This window comes from Cyprinodon variegatus, unplaced genomic scaffold, assembly GCF_000732505.1.
Source record: "Cyprinodon variegatus isolate N-32 unplaced genomic scaffold, C_variegatus-1.0 Scaffold856, whole genome shotgun sequence".
Lineage (NCBI taxonomy): Eukaryota > Metazoa > Chordata > Actinopteri > Cyprinodontiformes > Cyprinodontidae > Cyprinodon > Cyprinodon variegatus.
The window spans coordinates 219,672-242,746 of NW_015151309.1; the positions used below are offsets into that span (position 1 = coordinate 219,672).

General features: G+C 37.7%; 1 protein-coding gene across 1 annotated transcript; it reads right to left on the reverse strand.

Annotated features, from left to right (window-relative positions):
- Nucleotides 1–18,162: 18,162 nt before the first annotated feature.
- Nucleotides 18,163–21,652, reverse strand: LOC107099302 (homeobox protein SIX3). Its single transcript, XM_015397357.1, has 2 exons — nucleotides 20,802–21,652; nucleotides 18,163–19,233 (listed from the first exon to the last, which is right to left on the reverse strand). Exons 1-2 carry the CDS (start codon nucleotides 21,491–21,493, stop codon nucleotides 19,041–19,043), a joined length of 885 nt encoding a protein of 294 aa, XP_015252843.1. The 5' UTR covers nucleotides 21,494–21,652; the 3' UTR covers nucleotides 18,163–19,040.
- Between the last annotated feature and the right edge of the window lie 1,423 nt (nucleotides 21,653–23,075).

Genomic DNA, 23,075 nt, shown 5'->3' on the forward strand with positions numbered 1-23,075 from the left:
GTCCTATACTGTAGTCACTCTATTACATATGGCTTAATGTAACAAAAGTAATTTCTCCATGGGATTATTAAAGTATTTCTGATTCAGATTCCTGGTTGATGGCTCCTGTGTGTCGCTGAATGTGTGCATTAATGACTGGAATTAATGACTTCTGCCTCCATTTATCTGTTAACTACAGTGTGTTGGATTCATGTTAATGTGTATTTAAAGACATTTCAATTAGTGGTCTAATCTAAAAAAAGTCTAATCAACCAAAACATTTGCGACCCCCATGCAGTAACTCCATGGACCCCATAGGGGTCGCAGACCCCCTGTTGAAGACCTCCGCCGTATATGTATAGTAAAATGTGTTGTAGTAAATTAGCCCTGCACATCACCCTGAACAAAACATCCCAAAAGGTGAAACATGGCGATGGCAGCATCAGCCTGTGGGAATCTTTTCCTTCTGGACAGAGAAGAGAGCTCATCAGAATTGGTTGATGGATGCTGCAATTTACAGAGTAAAACTGGATGGAATAATGTTAGAGGCTGCAAAAGACTTGAGACAGGAACAGAAGTCCTCCTTCTAGCAGGACAGCAACAATGAACAAACACCAAATCATGTAGAATTCTGCAGATTAATAAATTATTTTGGTCAAAAGTTACTCAATTATCTGAGTAAAAGTAACTTATTACTACCTGCCTCTGCTGTAAAGCAGCAACATGTGAAAACTTTTAAAGGAGGAAACACTAATGTGAGACTTTATTTCAAATAAGAATTGAAGTAAAATTTATTAGTTATACATATTTTTGACCATATTTGAATGTAGGCATATTTTTATTTTATTTTTCTTATTTGTGCTCTTAAAATATGTTAAGCTGAAGTTCAAGCAAAGTTGTGTTTTCGTAAGAAATTCTAGTAAAAACTGACAAAAGAAAACCAAATAAGATGAGCTTAGAACATTTGTTGCCAGTTTTTTGTTGATTTAAGGGATTACAATTTATGCAACTCATTCTTATTTTGGTTTGGACCTGTCTTTCTACAGGTAAGTAGCTTGAAATTCTAAAGAAAAGGAGATCAATCAGACATAAGTGCACACATGCATGCCAGGATGTCTGTCAGAAAGTCTGCAAGGCGGGCTTGTTTGTTTCCACTCAAATACACTAACAGGTCCAACCTGCCAGACAGTGTCATTTGCATACAGAGTGTGCGTGCTTCCTGCAATGATGGAAATCCTTAAAAGAAAAGGTAAATTCTGCAGCTTGCTGGATGCTTTTCTGGATGCATTTGTTGTTACCAGAGTCTGAGCTGCACAGGAATTCATTCTAGTTTATGCATAGAATCAAATACATATAAATACATCAAAAAATTATCTTTAAGTTAAACTCCCTGGCACAAACTTTTGACACACTTTTTCATGTAGGTTGTGTTTTAGTCTTGTTTTTAGTAATAAAACTGTGCTGTTGCTTTCTTGACTTGGTATGTCTTGCAAAATATAAATTTTATCTAAATCGTTTTAATCTGGTTAAAGTAAGGCTATACAGATAGAAAAATAAAAACTTAAATACTCCAGAATCTTCCATTATAGTTTAGAAAAAGAGAAAAGAGAAAAATAACATCTAATTGTAGATTGAGAAGATTTATTTACATCAGCTAAATAAGATTCTATGTAGTTTATTTTATTATTGCCAGACCATGATTCAAAAATGTCCTTCCTTAATCTGGTAAATGCCCAAATAATGAGAGATTTATTTTGAGTTAATTTCACTTTTTTTTCTCCGTACAGGATAATGACTATACTTTTAAACAACTGTGGGAAACCCAAATGATGACATATTTGGAAGCCAACGGTTGACAGATCAATTTATTTTAAGGGAACGCCTCAGTCACATTGCTTTCTTATATAAAAAAGAAGGAACCATTAAATAAATCAGGTAGAGAATGGTCACCTCAAAAGCGTCTTGTTCAACATAAGCAGAAAGGCCACTCATTGATGAAGAAGTTATTATTCAAAAGGCAAAATAAAAAAACAAATTGAGGCTTGCAGAGAAAAGAAAAAATCTGTAATTTTTAGACAGATGTTCTGGAGTCTGGTGAAACAAATATGGGAATAGATGACTAAATTATAACCATTATGAGTTAAAAGGGAGAAGCTGCTTCATTGTTGTTGCTATTCTCCAAGAGGGATTAATGAACCTCACTGCATGGAGAAGGAAGCTTGCGTGGAAGTAATGAAACAGGAGCTCAATATCAGGCACGAGGTAAGGTGGCAGAAATAGGTTTTAAAAATTGACAAAATTCCCTGTATTACCAAATTAGTCAGAAAGTGGCTAAGGGACAGTAAGGTCTTGTTTGGAGTGGCCATTTTAATCCCCTAATCATGCAAATTTGTTAGCAGAACTTCAGGTGTGTTTTAGAAAGGAGGCTTATAAAACTGACTCCAGTTGCACCTGTATGGATTTAGCCGAACAGACAAAATTCATGCAAAATGACAGACCTGGAATTAAGAGTGTAGAGTTTGATCTAAGTAATACAGTTTAAAGGGATTTCTACTAAATACCATTACACTGATCTTTTAGAAACCAAAAATCTCTAAAAGCTTGTTTCTGTCATTATCCTGGAGTTCAGTCGATTAAAGAAGGAAACAGTTTGTTAATAAAATTGGCCCAAAACAGAAAAGGTTTAATATAATTACGTTAGACAGTAAACAATAAGAGTTTTTAGTTGATCTGCAAACACATGGCTTCAGCAGTTCCCGACACATTAAGAGGCAAAAACAGCATGTCCTATGGAAACAAACATACAATGAATGAAATGAAAATAATCAGAGGTCAAATAATAAGTAATTAACAAAGAAAGAAAAAGATGATCAACTTATTTAGAAAAAAGAGCATCTTCCCCTCACATGAGGTGAGAAACACAGCAATAGATGCTTAAATTCAAGAAAATAAGACCAGTATGAAACTAATGAAAATAATTTATTTGCTCTTTGATAATTCTTTATCTCTTTCTGCCTACAGCGAAACATAAATGACACCTAAAACTCAAACAGCAAACTACGTTGATTCTGACCATTCTTATGAAGAAATCTGATAAATTTCAAAAGGGTTTTTTAAAACCACAGAACAGAAGTGATATCAGGAAGCTTTTTCGCTTTGCTTTGTAATTAGAACAGCAAAATGCCCGAATAGTGGCACCATCTAGTGGTTGAAAAGGGGAGCTGACGTTAATAAACCGTTAAAAAAGTAAAGCGCTCACAATAAACAGCAAGCATTTTCCTGTTTATAGCATCTTAAACTATAACCAGATTTTTTGACTAGAATGCTGATTCAAATTTTTAATCAGTATTAATTTTTAATATTTTTTATTTTCTTTTCAAAGGTCTATGCTAAACAGAAGACAAAGATACATTAAAAACTTAATTGAAAAACGAAGTAATTATAATGCAACATCCCTATAAACATTAGAGAGCTGCCCTTACTGCAGTTACTAACATTAGTCTGTTTGCTTTAATGTGCTTGTCAGTAATTGCTGACAAGGCTATTCTGCATTCTTTCCTACTTGTAAAGAACAAGTAATGTAGGCTGAAATGGCATTTAGTTTCAGTATCAGTGAAATAGGTTGACGTAAAAGGCAGCTAATTTTGAATAATTTACATGCTTGTTTATGCTCCTGTGTTGGCTATAAAGAGATTTTTTTTTTTTTGAAGTAGAGATTTTTAGACATTTAGAGATTTAAGAGAACTGCATAAACAGAGCTTTTTGAGGATCCCATTGGTTCTCTTATTGGTCAGAGCTCCTGGTGACATGGATTCTATTCTCCCTTCTGCAAGTCTGCTCCAGGGCAGCTATGGCTACGATGTAGCCTGCCACCATTCATTGAGTGTCTGAACCTAATGAAAAGTCCTTGGGGGTTCATGGATTGGATAAAGCTCAATATATATATATGAGAAAATTACCATTTGTGAATGCAGCTTTACAAATGTTTCACCTGATTTGATATTATCTGCATGAACACAGCTGGTCTGTAGCATAGCAGAACATCAGTTTGAATTCACCACTCCTTGTTGGAGCATGTTGATGTGGGCATCATTCAGGGTAAATGTTTTCATTTTACAAGGACAGATGAGCTGCTTTCGCTGGTAGGATGTTAGATGGAGATAAAACAGAGTAAAATCATATATAATATTTAAATCATACATCTAAGGTGGGCGCTCATTGTCGCAGTGGGTTGCACTGCTGCCTTGCAGCAAGAAGGTTCTGGGTTCAATTCCAGGCCCAGGGTGTTTGCATGTTCTCCCTGAGCATGCGTGGGTTCTCTCCAGGTACTCCGGCTTACTCCCACAGTCTAAAAACATGACTGTGGGAGGAAGAAAGAAAAGACAATTAGAAGAATGTATTGATACAATTACTTTAGTCTTTGGAGCTCAGACCTCGGCAGGAAACATAGCGCTGAATTTAGCTTGATATGCTTGAACAGGAGTAAAGAACAGGGATGTTTCCCCTCAGGCCTGAAACTGGTGGTGGAGTGGAGATAGATGGAGTTGTTCAGTTCATAGACTGCTGGTCCGCCTAGCCTTCATATTTAAAATGGCTCAGTCTGTAGACTGCTGGTTGGAGTGGAGATAGATGGAGTTGTTCAGTTCATAGACTGCTGGTCCGCCTAGCCTTCATATTTAAAATGGCATTCATTACCAGTTTTACTTCAACTAATATTTGCTAAATTGATGTCACCAGAGATAGATAAAAAAAACAAGCTTTTTTGAGTTCTCCTTTTTCTATCCATCTATTTCTGTCTCATAAGTTGAATTGAGTGGTTTTCTAAACGTTGGACTCCTCCTCATGTTGTTTGTTTTCAGTGTTCCCCAAAGGTGAAAGCAGCTCCTTCGAATCCCCCTTTTGCTTATCATTTCTTATTAAGTTCTGCTTGATTAGCTCCTCCTCTTCACTTTAAACACTTCTGGGTTTAAGCTTGGGCCTAGTTATGTTCTATGGTTATAAAAACACAACAAATCATATAATCATCTTGAAATCAATCAATACAACCCAAGTACTAATCTGGATCTTAGTCCTTGTTTACTTGGTTCTTTTTAAAATTGAAAAGATGTTTTTGCACCAGGCATTATGAGCAGACATAAACACTGTTGTGGGCCATCTACCAGCGGTTTATATGGTCAAAATTAATTAAAACTCAAATTTAGTTTTATCTATATCATGCATATTCAGCACACACGGTATCTTAAGATGTTTTACAAAGACAATAGAATCAACTATTACATAAACAGCTCGGTTAAAGCTTTTCTATCCAAGCAAACCCAACTAACAACCATTTGGTCATTGACTATGCAATATTTCCTCCTCCTGGACAAGCATGTGGTGATGATAGACATTCACTTGCATTGTGTCATTTAAGCTGCAGTGATCCTTCACACTGAAAATGCATGCAGCAACAGTGGAGAAAAAAACAATTCCACTACCATCTCCACCATTTTTAGAGCGTTGAGCTCCAGGTTATTCTCCCTGCACCAGGTCGCCAGATGGTCAACCTCCCACCTGTAGGTGGACTCATCACCATCAGAGATAAGTCAGATGAGAGTGGTGTCGTCAGTTTATATTGTACGCATTTGCTACCATATAAATTTGTTCATTTCTATAAATGAAAGCCAAAGAATAGCATTGCTCTGGCTGGCATCAGTACTGCATGATTAAAGCCAATATCTGATGGGTTTTGATTCTTTAGCCTTATCTTCAGTTAAAAACAAAAAATAAAAACAAATGGTAGAAACACTCCACCAGGAATCAACCTCAGACCTTCTTGCAGCAAGGCAGCAGTACTACAAGACAACTGTGCCAGCATGCAGCCTCCCTTTCTATTGCCTAAACCTAAATGAGCAAACTCAGTGTGACCCCTTTCTTATAGAATTGGGCACCCTTTTTAAAAAGATGATAGCTGAAACAGGACAGCAAAATGTTGACACATAGCATCTTGTTCTTCTATCTAATGTTAAGTAAAACTAAATGTTTTCTGTTTTGGGTGACATTTCTCTTTTTTAATTTGTAATTCTCTTTGTTTTACTGTCTTCAAAATGATTCCCTTAATATCTGCAAGCGTTGTGTTTTAATCTGCATAGCATATAAAATATATTTTTAAATGTTTCACTAGATGGCAGTGTAACATAGTGAGACAGACTTTTACTTGAATAGGTAAAGATATATTACAACTGTAAAGAAACGTTCAAGCACAAGGACACATTATATTATAGGTATTAATATGCTAATATGTTTAAACTGCATTGATACATAGGGATATGTATAGGACATTTCTGTTATTTGTGCATGCATGTGACATTTAAAAGAGATGAATGTGATGAGATGCTGCTTAATCCCAGAACAAACACTGTCTACACTCACATCTCTCCCTTTTACAGGCTACCAGTGTGCTGGAGAGGATTACAAGATGGAAATCAAAAGAGAGCACATTTGCACATTGCCCAGTGACACAGTCACACCAAGAACAGACAGCAAGAGTTAAGCCAATTGACCATTTGACACAGCTCTCAACCTCTCTCTTTGCCCTCTCTCAATTCGCTCTACTTATATTGAATCTTCTGTGTGAGTGGCATAAAGCAGTGATAAAAACCGAGGAGAAAATATTACATTAATTTTGATTTGTTCATTTAATTATGTTGTGTAGTTCCTTATCACCTTTCCCAATCAATCACCCAGAAATGTTCGCTCTAAAGTTAAGTAATGATGTTATAGGTTGTGAAAAGTTTCTGTCCCTGCGACATGTCTCTGCCTTTCTCCTTTCGTCCTCAGGCTGTCTCTACTCCAAAGACATTGACTCCTCTTTGAGCTCTCTCAGCTCTTCGCTGTAAGATTTCCCTCCTCCCGCTGCCGTGTGCTGAAGAGGACAAGGCTTACTTGCATCAATAATACATTCGTTGCTCATGCCATCTCAGGACAGAGGCCGTTTTTAAACAGGGGAGCTTCAGAAACGCTCAGCAGCGCTCATGTACAGAAATCTATTAAAAATAGAAAAAGTGGTCAGACAAAAACGCCAGACTCAGCTGTGGGCCTCTGGAGCCAGCTGCCAACCAGCATGGAACATGTTACATTCAGTTGCTCTAATAGACATTAACTGTCGAGGGGTGAATTCTAAAAAAAATTGCATAAAAGTTTCTACTTTCCAGATGGTTAACCTCTATCCATGAAAAGGTCTGACAAGTAAAACCTGTTAGACGAATCAAGGGTTCAATAAATGTCCAAGAAGAAAAGTCAAGGGAAAAAAGAATGCATCTGGTTTCCCTGCATTTATTTACTCATATTACATTTTACCTTTATATTATGTTTATAACATCTATGTTCAAGGTTCTATTTTCCTATTGTGGTTTCTGCAAAAGTATGTCTGCCCTTAAAATGTTAAAAATGTGTACATTTTACAGCCACAGACTTCAATGTGTCAAAATAGACAAAAACAAAGTTGTATCTATGTTTGATGTGAAGGCTAAGTATTTCCTATTTTTTAAATATTCTTCACAATTAAAGAGCTCAAGTATATCATGCATTGTATTAGTCTAATTTTGCTGCAATATCAATCCATCCATCCATCCATCCATCCATCCATCCATCCATCCATCCATCCATCCATCCATCCATCCATCCATCCATCCATCCATCCATCCATAACTGGACAGTTTGCCAGTCTATCACAGGGCAACACAGAAACAAACAGGGCAAACAACCATTCACGCACACACTCACACCTAAGGAAAATTTAGAGACACTGATTAACCTAACAGCAATATCTTAAATATAAATCTGCCTGTTATGACTACCAAGAGGTAAGATTTTTTTTAAATAAAGAAGTAGGAAGCCCCATGTGAAATTTGACCAAAATAGGGTACGTGGTAAACTCTGCAGGCTCAAAAATATGCAAAGAGATAAAAAAAAATATATATATATATATCATTAAGCAAAAGCATAACCACCATGAAACAAGGTGGTTACAGCATTGTGCTCTGGGTATGCTTTTCTTTAACTGGGATTGGGGATCTTGTCAGAGATTACAAGAGATGCAGCAATAAAAAAAACAAAATAAAAAAAAAAACAGAGAAGACATGTTATGGGTTACAGTAGACTTTAGATATATACTGAAAAGCAAATGTTTTTAACCAGTGAAGAATTTGTGCTAAATGGAACCCATCTGACCAGAGGGGATTTTCTAACTGCTGTACTTTTACATCTGATATGCTGGACTTTCCATATATCAAATCCATTTCCAAATGATTTTAACCTTTTTTAATGACAAGAGTCAAAAATTATCTTTGTTATATAATCCATCCATCCATCCATCCATCCATCCATCCATCCATCCATCCATCCATCCATCCATCCATCCATCCATCCATCCATCCATGTGTGTAAAGACAATTCAATGTGCTTTAAATGTACTAAACAGTAAAATAGCAAAAAGTAAAAGCAGAATAAAAGAAAGTGAAGATAAAACAAGATAAAAGCGGGTAGTAAAGCAAATAAAAGTGTTGGACTACAAACTTAACCTAATTAAACTTCAGTTAACAACAATCAAATGTAGTTCCAAACAAATGCTTTTAAAATTTTGGTGTAAAAGAACTCATGCTTTCAACATTTTCACAGTCTTCTGGAAATTTGTTCAAGATCAGTGGAGCATAGGAACTAAATGCTGCTTTTCCATGTTTGGTTCTAGTTCTGGCTGTACACAGTAGGCTTGAACTAGAACACCTGAATGGTCTAGGAGGTTGATACTCTGACAACAAATCTGTTATGTGTTGAGGTACTGATCCGTCAGTGATTTATAGAGCACTTGAAGGATTTTAAAGTCTATTCTCTGAGGTACAGAAAGCCAGTGTAAGAAGTGTCAGAACTGGGCTGATGTGCTCTACTTTCTTAGTTCTAGTGAGAACACAAGTAGCAGCGTTTTGGATCGGCTGCAGCTGTCTGATGGACTTTTTTGGCAAACTTATGAAGACACCGTTGCAGTTATCAATGCTACTAAAGATAAATGCATGATTTAGTTTTTCTATATCCTGCTTGGACATTAGTCTTTTAATCCTGGAAATGTTCTTCAGGTAACAAAAGGCTGACTTAGTAATTAGTTTTATGGGCCTCTGATAGTTCAGGTCTGAGTCCATCATGACATCAAGATCTCGGCCATAATCAGTGGTTTCTAGCTATGGTAGCTGGAGTTGTGAGCTAACAATAGATCTCTCCTCCTTTGATCTGAAAATTATTACCTCCTTTTTGTTTTTATTCAGTTGGAGAAAATTATGATGCATCCACATATTGATCTGTTCTAAGCATCTAGAAATGGTCTGATTGGTTCATAGTCACCTGTGACATTGTGATGTAAAGCTGTGTGCCATTTGCATAGTTATGGTAACTGATCTGGTTATTTGCTGTAATCTGAGCTTAGGGGAGCATATAGATGTTAAATATGAGGGGCCCAAAAATGGAGCCTTGAGGAACCCCGCATGTGATTTTTCTGGTCTCTTATTTAATGTCCCCTACTGACACATAGAAGCACCTATTCTTCACTTAGGATTTAAACCAGTTCAGCGCAGTAACAGAAAGGCTGACCCAGTTTTCCAGACACTCTAGTAAAATGTGATCAACAGTGTCAAATGCTGCACTGAAGTCCAATGATATCAGCTGTGGTTCTTTTTCAGTCTACATTTTCACTTATGCCATATCTGTGATGATTCTCAATCACTCAAGTCATGGTCAAGCCTGAATGGTTCAGTTTAGGCAACTGGACTTGAAGTTCAGGGAAAAAAGCACAAAGCCTTGATCCAAGAGATTGGAATAAAAATACATGCCACACTTTTCAGATTTTTTAAAACTGAGGATACAATTTATTTTACTTTTACTCCATAATTATGCAGTTTTTCTTGGTCTCTTACATAAATCTCACTACAATACATTTTCTTGTATTACAATAATTTTACACGTAATGCAAAAGATTTAGAGAAAGATCAAAGTTTCTTAAAGTACTATGTAACCAATGATATCAGCAGCTTCTCCATCTAAATTTTGAAATTATAAGTCAATTCTAGTGAACCAAGATAAAGACTGCTTAGTATAGCATTAGAGTCTGAAATCAGCCTAAAGCTGCTTTAGGATATATGAGTGAGTGGGAACCAGAGAAGCAAAAAACTAACTGCCCATGGCTTGGAACCTGCTACTATGACCTCCTCCTTCTTTTAAACGTGGATTCAGTCCGAGTCGCCTTGAGCATTTTGAGCATTTGTCCATTTACAGCAAAACCTTCTCCGTTGCCTGCTCTATGTCCCTCTCCTCCCCTCTGCCATTGCTCTTCACAACAGAAGAATTTAATTCTAAAAAGCTGCGCTACAGCAGAAACCATTAGCAACACCCCCCAGGTCACCACTATCACCAGTCTGCCTTCATCTCTCTCTCTGTCTCACAAAGACGCACACCAGCCAGTCACTTGGCTTCTTGGTGGCCACCGTAAAACTCTGGATATCAGTTTTAAAAAATTAACCACAGATCTGGGGTTCCATTACACTCTCCGCCATCCACATCCTCAATCTTGCACTAAATGGAGAAGCTGTTTCACTATTCCAACATCATTTGACTTTCATGTGATGCAACTTTAATGGATGCACCTCCCCTGCAAGTGGGTATAAAGTATAAATGTAAGTGTGCATGCAGGACAGCTTAACTGGCCTCCAGATGTCCATGTAGTGTCAACTCTCTGTATGCCTGTGCTTATACTGAGCACAGGGAAGATTTAACAGAGATGTAAAAGCCTAAATGCTGCTTCAGGTGGAGCACTGTGCTTTCTATAGTAATTAAACAGTTTGAACTCTAAACAAATAAACACAATTGAAATAATCCATTAGAAGTAGTGGTCAAGTTAAAATTTCTGCATTTGGACACTAAATTAAGCCCAGGTGCAGAGCCAGGGGTGGCCATGGGCATCCTTAGCCAATCATTGGCCACCCCTGTGGCCAACCCTACCATTTTCTTTCCTCTAATACAGATGATGGCAACAGTAATACTCTGAAGTGGAATACTCCAAACATTTTATTTTTTTTTATGGTTAATTATACACATCAATAAACTAACATCAAAGATGAGAAGTACAGAATTCCTGCCCTTTTCAGAGCTAGATTTTGTGTTATATGGGGTAAAGAGGAAAATATGTGTCTCTGCAAGTCATCTAGGAGTCTTCAGTGAAATCAAAGATAATTAACAATTTAAATACAAAATTATCAAATAATCAATTTATGTAGATATTAGAACATGTAAATATCCATTTTATGCAGATTTTTTATTGATAAAAGTAGGTAAGTGATGACAATGATGATTGATTCATGCCCCAGAACTCAAAACTTAGTTTTATCCACTATACCTTTTATCTAGAAATTAAGGATGTTTAAATATATGCATCTATTTGTAAGCAAAGGCTGTAGGAAAGTATAGTTTGTCTTTATTTAGAAAATATGGATGGCTTGCTCGTTCATTTTCCTGTTGGAACAGTGTAGATTGACCGTAAGGTTCTGGTGCCGATCCACTTTCGGATCCCCCTCCGTTTACATTGGTTATTGCCTGGCTACCCTTACAAAAAATTTCGGGTTACGCCTCTGCTTAAGCCGTAAATGTAACTAAGCAAAAAATGATTTAGATAAAGAACATATTTGACCTATGGGTGGTGTATTATTTTATTTACTGCTGTCTTCTTTACTATAATTTAATTTAGTATGAGATATTTTTTATTCTATAATATTTATCTTAAAACTATCTTAGTAATGTATATATTACCTGTTTCTAAACAAAAAAAAATGGATAAAGGGTGGGAACTGCAATTGTATTCTCTCCTTAGCTCTAATAGTTCATGCTTGCACATGCTTGGTTTACAACTCACTTTTTCCAAGTCATTGCCTCTTATATATTTTTAACACTTCATTTGTTTGTGTTAGTCTTCAATAGTTAAATGAAGCACCTTAAAATGAGAAGGCTACGTGTTATTTCTGCAGAGACCTGAGAGAAATGTGCTTTATTCCACTGACGTCCTCTAGGTGGCAGTCAAAGAACGTGTTTGCCTCGCTGCTGTGTGACCCTCCGCTGTCTGCTGCGGGTGGAGGGGAGGCAGGCTGGCATTCAGGGCAAACCATCCCATCGGTTTGTAAATGGAGGTTAAACTGATAAGGACACCGGGCCTCAGTCAATCCCCGACCTTTTGTCCGCTGCACAGAGGTTTAAAAATGAGCTTTTATAAATAACTGCCATACAGACAGACCAAACACAGATCAATGCATGCTAAAGCATTTAACCTAATGCATATTTTTTCCTAAGATGCATCCGCTTCAAACACATTCACCTATTTATATTAAAATAAATAATATTATTTCAAAATATACATTCTGAATTAATCTTTAATTATCAGTTATTTTTCCTGAGATTTCTTTTTTTTAATGTTTTTTATAGTATTAGATTTGACTTACAGGTGCATAACTGTTTTAATGATCTTTTACATGCAAAGTGAGTTTTAAAACCTCTACCGATATTTCTCTCAAATCAATCAAACTCAGTATAGAAACAGAATTTCATGTGTACAACTTGTCATTCTAAGTATTTTATTTTCTCATTTGCAGCAAACAATACTTCTAATCAGGATCAAATCAATCATTTTAAGTCTCTACGGGCGCACACACCTTTAATTGCGTCAGTTATTTAAAATATGTACATTTAGACTTCCATCTTTATATGAATTTGTTAACTTGTTTTCTGTTTACTAATCCAAGTTGACCGTTAGTCTCTTAATTGATGCCATACAAAATGGCCTTCATGGGTGGCTTCAGCTTTATGTTACAAAGCCTTATATTTGCCCATACTTCATAGCCTGTTTTATTCTTTTTATATTTGTTAGAAAGAAAAACATCACTAGTCACTAAATCTCTAAAAACCTGATAACAAATTTCAAAGAATTTCTCTGTTATACGTATAGTTGCATTACATTTTGAATTCTTTGCATGATTAAAACTGTTTCTATGTCAAGTTCAAATGTTTTTTAGGGCTCTGAGTAGCAGAACTGGCATGTAACTCCATCTGAAAATAACCCCCAGCATCTGGCAAGGAAGCAAACAGAATCTTACAGTGAAAAAGGGGGGCTTTTGTACTTGCCACAATGCAAGTACAAAAGGGGAACTAAGGCCATGCTACCTGTTATATTAATAATAATGATACAACTGATTTAATGTAAGTATAGGCTGTTTATTTATCTTAAGACTATGAAGTTGCAGCAGAAATTTTGTATTAACTCTACTTTAAATAAAACATTGGCCCACCAGGAGTGCCTCCAGCATGTTTGCAATAAGGGGAGCAGATGGGGGCCAGAATTTCAGAATGCTGTCGTTAAATACAGGGAGGGGAGTTGGGATGGAAGTAAGTGACACATTTCAAATTTTCAAGGATATGATGAACAAAAAAATGACTTCTACATAAACTGATAAATAAACTGTATTTATTGATTTCTTTTAATAAACTTTTTATTAAAATTAAGCATAACAATCTTTAGCAGGGGAATTGTTTTGGTTTGGGCATTTCCCTCCTTTTGGCCCTCCCTGGGTGGAGCCACTCTGGCTCTTCTACCAGAAAAAAGTACTGCATCATACAATTGAAGAGAATTTGTGTTAATAAAGATAAACAGCCCCTCTCTTTGTCTTCGACATCCTCCACATGGAGAGTAAAAGGTCTCAGTGCATCCGTGCTGCTGTGCCAGAAGGTCTGAGAACGGTTGCAGCAATCACAGGTGCTATGGCTCTGTTTAGGCTGCTCAGCGACTCTGTCCACTCGTTGTGCACAAGGCGAGAGATCACAGCCAGCAACCCCAACTCCCCCCCACACAGACACACACACAAGCTCCATATGTGCTGCGTGAGCAAAGCTGCTGGCGTGCATGTGGAAAACCTGTGTTTGTGCGTCTGCATGCATGAGTTTGTGTAAATTTGAAGGGCTGGTCTTGTTCGCTTGAGTAAGCGTGATTTGGTTTGCTTTCATGTTATGCTTGTTTTAAAAAGATGAAGCTTGAGCATTGGCAGTCCAAACTAATAAGCATTGGACTGGAGTAACTCCTGACAAACATCACCCAGCCCCCCAGTCTCTCTCCTTTACTAACACACACATACACACACATGACCTGAAACAGAGAGTATATGATCCCAGCTGCCCTGTAAAAGAAAATGGAGCATATCAGTAACTGATTGACCAGTAAGCTTCTATTTCATTCTCTTTCAGGGCTGTATTCTGCAGAGGCGGATCAAGATGGAATGAGGCTCAAAACAAAGTTATTTGGGGGCCATCATCGCATTTATTAAGTGAGCAGGGGTGAATATTTGTTTGCTGCCCAATTACTGCTAAAAGTTCTACTACTTGTTGATCTACCTAAAACAGTTATAGATAACAAGAAGCAAAAGATAAAGGTTTTAAATCACTGACCAACATTTTTACACACATCTTCATGGGGCCCAAACATGCATTCCCACTCTTCACATATAACTGACCCCCATAAGGATTTTGCTAATGGATCAAAACTTTGTCCGTCTCAATTTATTATATAGACTGAATAAAAGCCCTGCAATGGACCTAAACAGGTGTCTTTTTATGTTTTTTGTTTGTTTTGTTTCTGTTCTGAGGTGAGGACCTTCTTTCTTTGTATGGCTGTGTAAAATAAAACCAGGACTCTCAGCTTATGCTACATCTGTCATATGAGAAATTAAACTTCATCTGGTATTACTTCCTAAACATACTCATTTAACAACTTTACCCTGGCAGAAAAACATAAAAATATATCAAATTTTCTCTGTAAAATATGATGCAATCCTTCTTCCTAACAAGAAAAGAAGAAGAAGAAAAACAGGAGCTGTCATTTTTTCCAAGGGTGAAAGAGAAGAGCCTGGATTTAATAGATGAAAATGTAAATGTGTAATTAACGTAGACTTTTTTTCTATGTCTTCTTGATCTTTTGTGAGAATTGGCTTATGGCTGCAAATGTTTTTGACATTAGAAGGGATGGATTTTGATGATCTTGAGGAGCAGGAGGTAAGATCAGGAATAAAAAGCTGTTAAGTTATATCTGTCAGGAGAAAAGCTTCAGGTCTGAGAAAGTATACAGTAGGAGGAGTTATCGTTTGATTGGTTTCCCATTTCTTGTTGCACAGGCAGGTGTTTCTCTTCAGTTTCTCTTCAGTTTTTGAAGATAAATATTAAATTTATTTGTCTATATAACTCCCATTTGTTTTGATGCTGCTTGAAAATACAGCACTTTGTTTATCACTCAATGGAAATGGACAGAATTTAGTAAAATATATATGTATCTATTTAGGAAATGAGGAATGAGAAGCTTGATCTTTAAGCGGATCACCGCCCTGCACACAAACGTCAATATAAACAGACAGAAAAGCCTTAAACTGAGATTGTCTCGCTCTTAAAAATCGGAAAACATATTTTTGAAGGATGTTGACTTTCAGTTTGAAAAAAAAAAAAAACAACTTCAGGGTGCGCAGAATATTAGTGGAGAAAAAACATGTCAATGCCGCACTTCTCTCACATTCTCGTTTTCTCTGTAAGTATCACACACAGAGATTACTCTCCGCTAAGTTCCTTTTGTCTTGTGATCCATATTTGAGTTGGCAGATCACGAACAACAGCTCCCCCGTCATTAATGACCCCGGCCAGCAACAGATAGGCTCACACTTGCAGCGCTTTTTGCCCCTGCTGCTGCTGCTGCTGCTCTGGCCTACATACTGTATGTTTACACCGAGAACAATCGCGTACCTGTTAATAAGTTTCCCCTTTACGCGTTTACTCATTCTCAAATTGCACTGAAAAAAAATAAATAAAATAAAAATCTAAATAAGTTCTTTTTTTCTTAAAATAAGCGCATTTTTTCTTGAATTAAGGAGGTAAGTGAGACACTCTGACAATGGAACAAGACAATTTACATTTAAAATAAGAAAAAACAATTGCATTATATCTAATTATCTTATATTACGAATAAACATGCGTATTCCATAGGCAAATCCTTTTATTTACCTTTTCAATTTAAGGGGAAATGTTTGCTTATTTCTAGATCTTTTTTTGCAGTGTGGGGAAATCTTTCTAAAGCCAAATATTATTTCGTTGATTCGCCTCATTCAAATGCTCCAGTTTAAGAGGAATTGGAATCTATTTCAGGGATTAGTGTAAGGCTATTTTTATTATTTTATTTCAAAGTAATTGCATCGATATGTTTTGAAAGACAACCAGTGCGCATCTAAGATGGGTTTTCCAGAACTTTGCATAATGTTGCGCCTTTCTGTATTCATGAGCTCTTATCTGCTGTCCCATCTATCAGATGTTGTCCTAATCCTCGTGTCCTTCTTTACTGATTAATATGCTCTTCAATTCACGATTCATTTCAACCAAATCAAAGGAGAGACTTGTCGCAGCCAATAAAAGTTGTAAAGGAAGCAGCGAGGTCGGTTCTGGTGTGGGCTGTTTGCGCGATAAGACTGATAGGACCTATCTGTCTCTGACAGCCAGGCTGATTTTAGATTTAAAATATGAACAAGCTTTTGTTCATTTGCAACAGACGGGAGATGGAAAGGTTTGTTTTCACACAAGCAGCAGGTTTTTTAGGCTTCCTTTGGCCCCTTTTATTAAACAGTATCGCGTTCACTCAGCCTCCTGCTTTGGACCGCACTTTTTTAGGATTTTTTTCTATTACTTTACTATAGCGATGAAGCAGCTTTTTAGTTAAAGACATTAACTTATTTTTTAGGTATATGTAAATAACTTTTGTTGCCCCTTTTTTCAGCACATTTGTATCTTAAAATGTGTGTTTTAGATGCACATAAAAAACCTAACACATTTTATGGCAATCATTATATAAACAGCTACATTTAAACATATTTCAGGATTAAACACTGTTTAAATATTGACAAACTGCAAAGATTATGTTAAAATAAAAATCTATAATTTCAAAAAAATAATAATATTTACCTTACCCTTTGCAATGCAAATCCTTAATATTGAAATATTGTTTATGTTTATTATAAAAAAAAACTGGGAAGTGTCATTTGCAGCGTCTGCTTTTACGCAAACAAACCCATAAGCTTTAGGGATTTGCACAAAGTTGACATCCTAAAACAATTAACATATCTTCCTGCTCTCTGAAACCACAACAGGCCCCAGGTATGTGTTTCTGCACAGTATAAAGCAAAACACTTTTAACTGTCAAGCAAAATCTCCCCCCAAAAATACAGAACACAAAAAACCTGCAAGATCAAATAACTGATGATGTTTGCCCCATAGGCTTAAATTTCTGCAATCCTCAAAAAAAAAGCAGCTCCTTCGTCCCACTTTCTGTCGTCTGCAGCACTCAAACGCTGCCTCCTATCTCTCAGAAAGGGTTACCAACAAGATGAATAAAAAAAATGTCCGCGTAACAGTGTCCTGTAGTTGCAAATCTGCTCCCCAGTACCGACATAATAATTGGTTGGGGATTTTGGTTGGAAATGGACTGCAGGGGAGGGAGGCTTTTTTGTGGAGGGGGGAAATGCTTCTCGTCTGAGGAAGAAAAGCTCTTTTCAGGAGCCACAATAGGAGATTGGGACAGGGGAGGAGTCCCCTTCGTGATTAGCCCATTTAATGGCGCGTTTACTTAATTTCTGTATTCAGCAGCGACGATAAACACAAAGGTGGAAATATCTTACTTTTTTAAAGACAAAACGTCAATATGTTAATATCTGTACAAGTCGATTTATCTCAAGTGAAGACTGAATCTAATTAGTTGCTCAAAAAAATTACAACTTTTTAAGAAAAGTTATTCTAACTCTTGTTGACTGCGCCCTATTCGCAACTTAAGCGACTTTATCCTGCATCCTTCACCATGCAGGGGCGCAGAGGTATTAATGCTCCAACAATCCAATAATAATCCAATATGAACATGTGTTAGCCACTTATAACAGTCCTTATCCATTACCGGGTGGAAAGACTGACAACATGCACAAAGGTGCGACAAATTGAAAGGTGCATTTGAATTGTAGCCTTATAATAAAAAGAAGATGGATAAAAAGCAGGATGGTCGATTGGATCAACATTCCTAACTAGTGAGCCACCAAGAAATTCAAAATAAACGCAACAAAAACTCCTGCAGCACTCAAGGTGTAAGTTTGACAAATATTTATGTAGGAACACCAAGTCAAGAAAAGTGAGGCATGGGGGATAGAAAAGAGGATGACAATCGGAGGGGAGGAGGAGGAAAGGGGAAGAGCAATAATTATGTACAAGCATATTTCTACACGTATATTACAGAGCGGGAGAATGATCGCATTATTTGAGATATACATAATTCAATATAAACTTTTTGAAAATAAAAAATAAAAATCTGATACAGTCATAAACGGATCCGTTCGACACATTATTATGATTATTCTTTTTTTTCTTTCTTTCTTTTTGTTTTCGACCAGGTTTATACCCCACACAGGCAGTGACAGAAATGTAGTTAAGAAAAAAAGGTGCTTGCGACTCAAAAATGATTGTCTGATGAACAAAAAGTAAAAAATAAAATAAAATAAAACTATAAAAAAAAAACAGGATTGCATCTTGTTTGCACGACGGCTTCCTCACCGTCTTCATCATTTGGATGAAGAGGAACAAAACAAATAAACAAAACAAACAAACAAGACGAACTGTTTTTAATCCCTCTGGTTCCTGATGGGGAAAAAAATCTTGCATTCAGGTTGATTTCCCTGATTACAAAATAAAAAAATAAAAAAGAAGTATCATGCAAGTAGTCTAGTGTTGTTGTTGGTGAGAAGGGGGAATGAAGAGGAGGGGTAGGCGTGGGTCCTTTGAAAGCGCTTTAATAAAAAAGACGTGCTTTTATCTCTTTTTATCTTAATATTTATATCAATCGGTCCTTTTTTCATAAGTCATTTTTTCGTCTTCTTGGGTCCATTTTCCCTGTAAATATTTCTCTTTTTTCTGGTTTCTTTCCCCCCCTCCTCGCCGTATCATACATCGCACTCTGAGTCGCTGGATGTGACGGACAGGATGGACGTCCCGGTGTCGACTCGCTCTGTCATACTAGAAACGCTGGTGGTGGGACTGGCCGCGGTCGATGGCGACTCGGCTGAGCTGTGAGGGGTTAGTCCGGCCTCTGAGAGGGACCTCATGCCGGCCGGTCCTATTGCTTGGTGCTGGAGCCTGGGGAAAGAGGGCGAGGAAAAAGAAATAAAAAGGGGGGATGAGAGAAATGGCAATTAGACCTGAGAATGTCACCCCCCTCTCTTATCCCCCCTCCTCTTGCTCCTCATCCTGCTGCAAAATAGGGGTTCAAAATTCTCCTTTCTTTCCCTATGCCGGCCCCAACCATGCATGCATGCTTTTATCAGGCAGCCAGCTTTCAAGAGACAAAACGCTGCACTATTTAGACAGTTCAGACCAACTAACGCTGCAAGGATGTGTTACAAAATGCACCAGGAAACCAAACAGTAGCGTTAGAATTTAAATTATCTGTATTTGATTGCACTGCTAAATTATAGCTGTGCCAAATCCAGTTCAGATAAAGAAAAAAAAAAACATGTTGTAAAAAAAAGAGATCAAAATAAAATACGCAAAGTGCATTAATGGGTGACGTGGAGATCCAGGTTGTACCACTCACCCTAAATGTTTATCCGAATCCACTCGCGATAATAACAATAATAATAATAACTCCATCACGACGGGATAATGTCAGCGCAGAAATATATCTATTTATTTATCCTGCAGATTAGGACAGTGTTCATATGGCTTAGTGATACTCTCGGGGGGAATCTTCTAATCAATTATAGCATTTCATTGAAATGATACTGCACGTTATGAATATAGTCTGAGTGGTTTATGCTTGCTTTAGTCGACTAATATCAGTAATGTGTCCATTATCCTTTCAGATAATCTTCATTTCCATCGCAGCTTTACGTTAAGATGGTTAAAAAAAAAATAGAATGCAAAATAAAGCAACTCAATTCTGGTTAATTTGAGTTTACAAATCAGATTTTCTTTTTGGATAAAATTAAAAAATGTCATGTTTTATATATATATATATATATATATATATTGCCTTTTTACAATTGATTAAATTATTTACGATTTATCATAATCAAAAAACATTAAATTCGTATTGTTTACTAATTTTTTCATATTACTAAAAAATTTGTTAATTTGATATCAATATTTTTCTTTTATAAACGAGTCAAAATATGCAATGCTTAACGTTTTTATACTATGAGCATGTGAGTATATTTTCTTTCATTCAGATAAGTCAAATAAACTTGACTTGCTATGTACAAAAAAATCCTTAGAAGTTCTATTTTAAATCAAGAGAAATATTTGCTTTAATCAAACAGTATCAGTCATCTTAAACTTAAAAATAAATATTTAAATAATATGATGTTATTTTGGTCCCTTGTTTTTATTTTGTAAAATTCAATGATTGGTCTAATAAAATGTATTCCTTCTAGATTTTGATACAGATAAATAGAGTTTGTAATATTTAATTTTAAAGGATTTTTCCAGCAGAGAGAAAAGTGTGTTTTAGTGTTAATCCGGATTTCGCTCCATAACAAATATGTCGCCGCAGCTTATACTCTCTTTACCTGACTTGCAGTCTTTCTCTTCTCCTGAATAGTTTCTCCAGACGCGCAATAACATTCATTTTCTTATAAAAATACACTTTTCCCACAAATGAGTAGACATTGAAGTGTTTCTGATATGACAGGGGAAAGATCGCCAACCTGTTTTTGGCCGCCGCTGCTCTGTCTCTTTGCCTCCGGTTTTTAAACCAGTTCCCGACCTGTGTAGGAGTGAGTCCAGTGGCTTGAGCCAGTTCCCTTTTCTTACTCGGGTTCGGATATGGGTCCTGCAGGTACCATTCCCGCAGTAGGCTCCGCGTCCGCTCCTTGAAACAGTGCGTCTTCTGCTCCCCGTCCCAGATGGTTCGAGGCAACGGAAACTTCTTCCGCACCCGGTACTTGTCGACAGGTCCGAGGGGACGGCCGCGCAGTTTCTCGGCCTCCTGATAGTGAGCCTCCAGCCACATGGCCTGCAGCTTGCCGTGTGAGTCCTTGGTGAATTTGTGGTTCTCCAGAATATGGTAGAGGTCTCTGAAGTTCCCCGTGTGGAACGCCACTACGGCGCGGGCGCGCAGGATGGACTCGTGCTTGTTGATCGCCTCGCATGCTCCCGGAGCCACCGGCAGGGACCAGAGGAAGCGGCCCAGCCGCTCAATGTCCCCGGTCTCCTCCAGCGTCTCGCAGACGCTTGCCACCTGCTCCGGGGAGAAGTTGAGGGTCGGTAGCTGAAACATGGACAAGTCTTCTGGAGACCTGGCGGCAGGAGCGCTGTTCGCCAGCAGCAGTGGGCGATCAGCGAAGTTAGGCAGGAAGAAATGGGAGGGATAAAGCTCTAAAGGGGATCTGAAAACCATGGAAATGACCTGAGAGAGAAAGAAAATTACCGAGAAAAAGGGGAAAAAACCGAAAAATACGGCTAGTAAAAAAAAGCTTGAATGATTCAATGGCTATCGCCTAATGACACCAGCCTCATAATATCTCCCCCCTAAATCCGCCGTTGAGTGTAGCATTGAAACATTTTGTTTCCCTTTTCTATTGGTCTTCTTGGTGTCGTTGTAGCGTTGTCATGGCAGCCCTGCCAATCACTGTCAAGCGTGCCAATCATTAGCCAGTACGTAGCGAGAGGCTTTCACCACTTGTGCAGCACGCACGGGGGGTTATCAGAGTCTCGGATCTCCACAGCAACCCTCCCACTGCACCGCGCGCATCAGGCGCGAGCCAATGCTCGTCTATCTGCTGAATGGAATGAGCAATTAGAGGGTGGAATATTATTGCGATCTTAACGAGGCTCGTTAAAGCTAAAGCAGATATGTAGACTGGAGATGCTTAGCAGAGACTGGGAGGGATAGAGGGAGGCAGGGAGGGAGCTTTAAATGAGGGACAAATGGACAACCAATGACTACATCCCAGGAATACACGTTTTGAATTGAAGCGAGTCAATTTGCTCATTATTTTTGGAATAGCTTGCCTTTTTAAAATATTCTTTAAACTCTTTGTTTTGTTGTTATTTTGTTTGTCTCTTTTTACAAAGTAAATGCGTATTTTTTCCCCAAAATAGCCAAATCGTGATTGTATTCTCGCTCGGCCTGCCTCCGGGACGCGAAGTGCACAACTCTGCCTCCCCCCGCCTGCCACCTTCTCTCCTTATATTTGGTAGAAGAACTAATTTGCCATTGACATCATCTCTTTTTTCTGATTTAATAGATTCTTTTCTTTTAAAACACTCCAAACCCTCTAATTAAAACCATTAGTCCAGTGTTGGAATTAGAATCAAATGCCAGCTTGAAAGCGTCTTTGAGACATTAAAGCACTTTGGTTGCATTTGATCTGGTGGCTAAAGGACACGATCAATGTCCACATCCAGTCATGGGACTCGGCTTATGGGGTTGACCAGGGCGGTGTGATTTTCATGTTTATGACTAAAACCGCTTCATATTTAGACAGGGCTTATGAGGGTGTTAAAATAGTGTGAGTTCACCATTAAAACGAACAGTACCCACATTGTGAAAGAGCCGTGTACAAGGCATAGCATCTAGACTCTGCTTAATCCGCCCTCAATAAAGCTGACATAATGATCCTAAGCCGCCTTTCTACAAATTCATTCAGGGATTCAAAACTTTTCCTTCGCTCTCCCTGTCCCTCTTTATGTGCCTGATTTACACATTCTCGGATCTGGACCGACTGACCACAAGCTTGGAGCTTGAAGGGAGAGTGAGTATGCACAGCTTCTCTAATGCATACATATTCAATACCTGCTTTAGCACCGGTGCACTTGAACTGTAACGTGGATGCTGCAGTGCAATTTGTGCGCTTTTACGCACGGAGCTGTTCGGGTGTCTGTGTGGAAGTGTGCGCGCAGCAGAGGAGATTTTACGATGATCATTGCAGCAGGATTTTGGTTGGTCTCTTAACTTTGAGCTTTGTATGTAAGGGGGG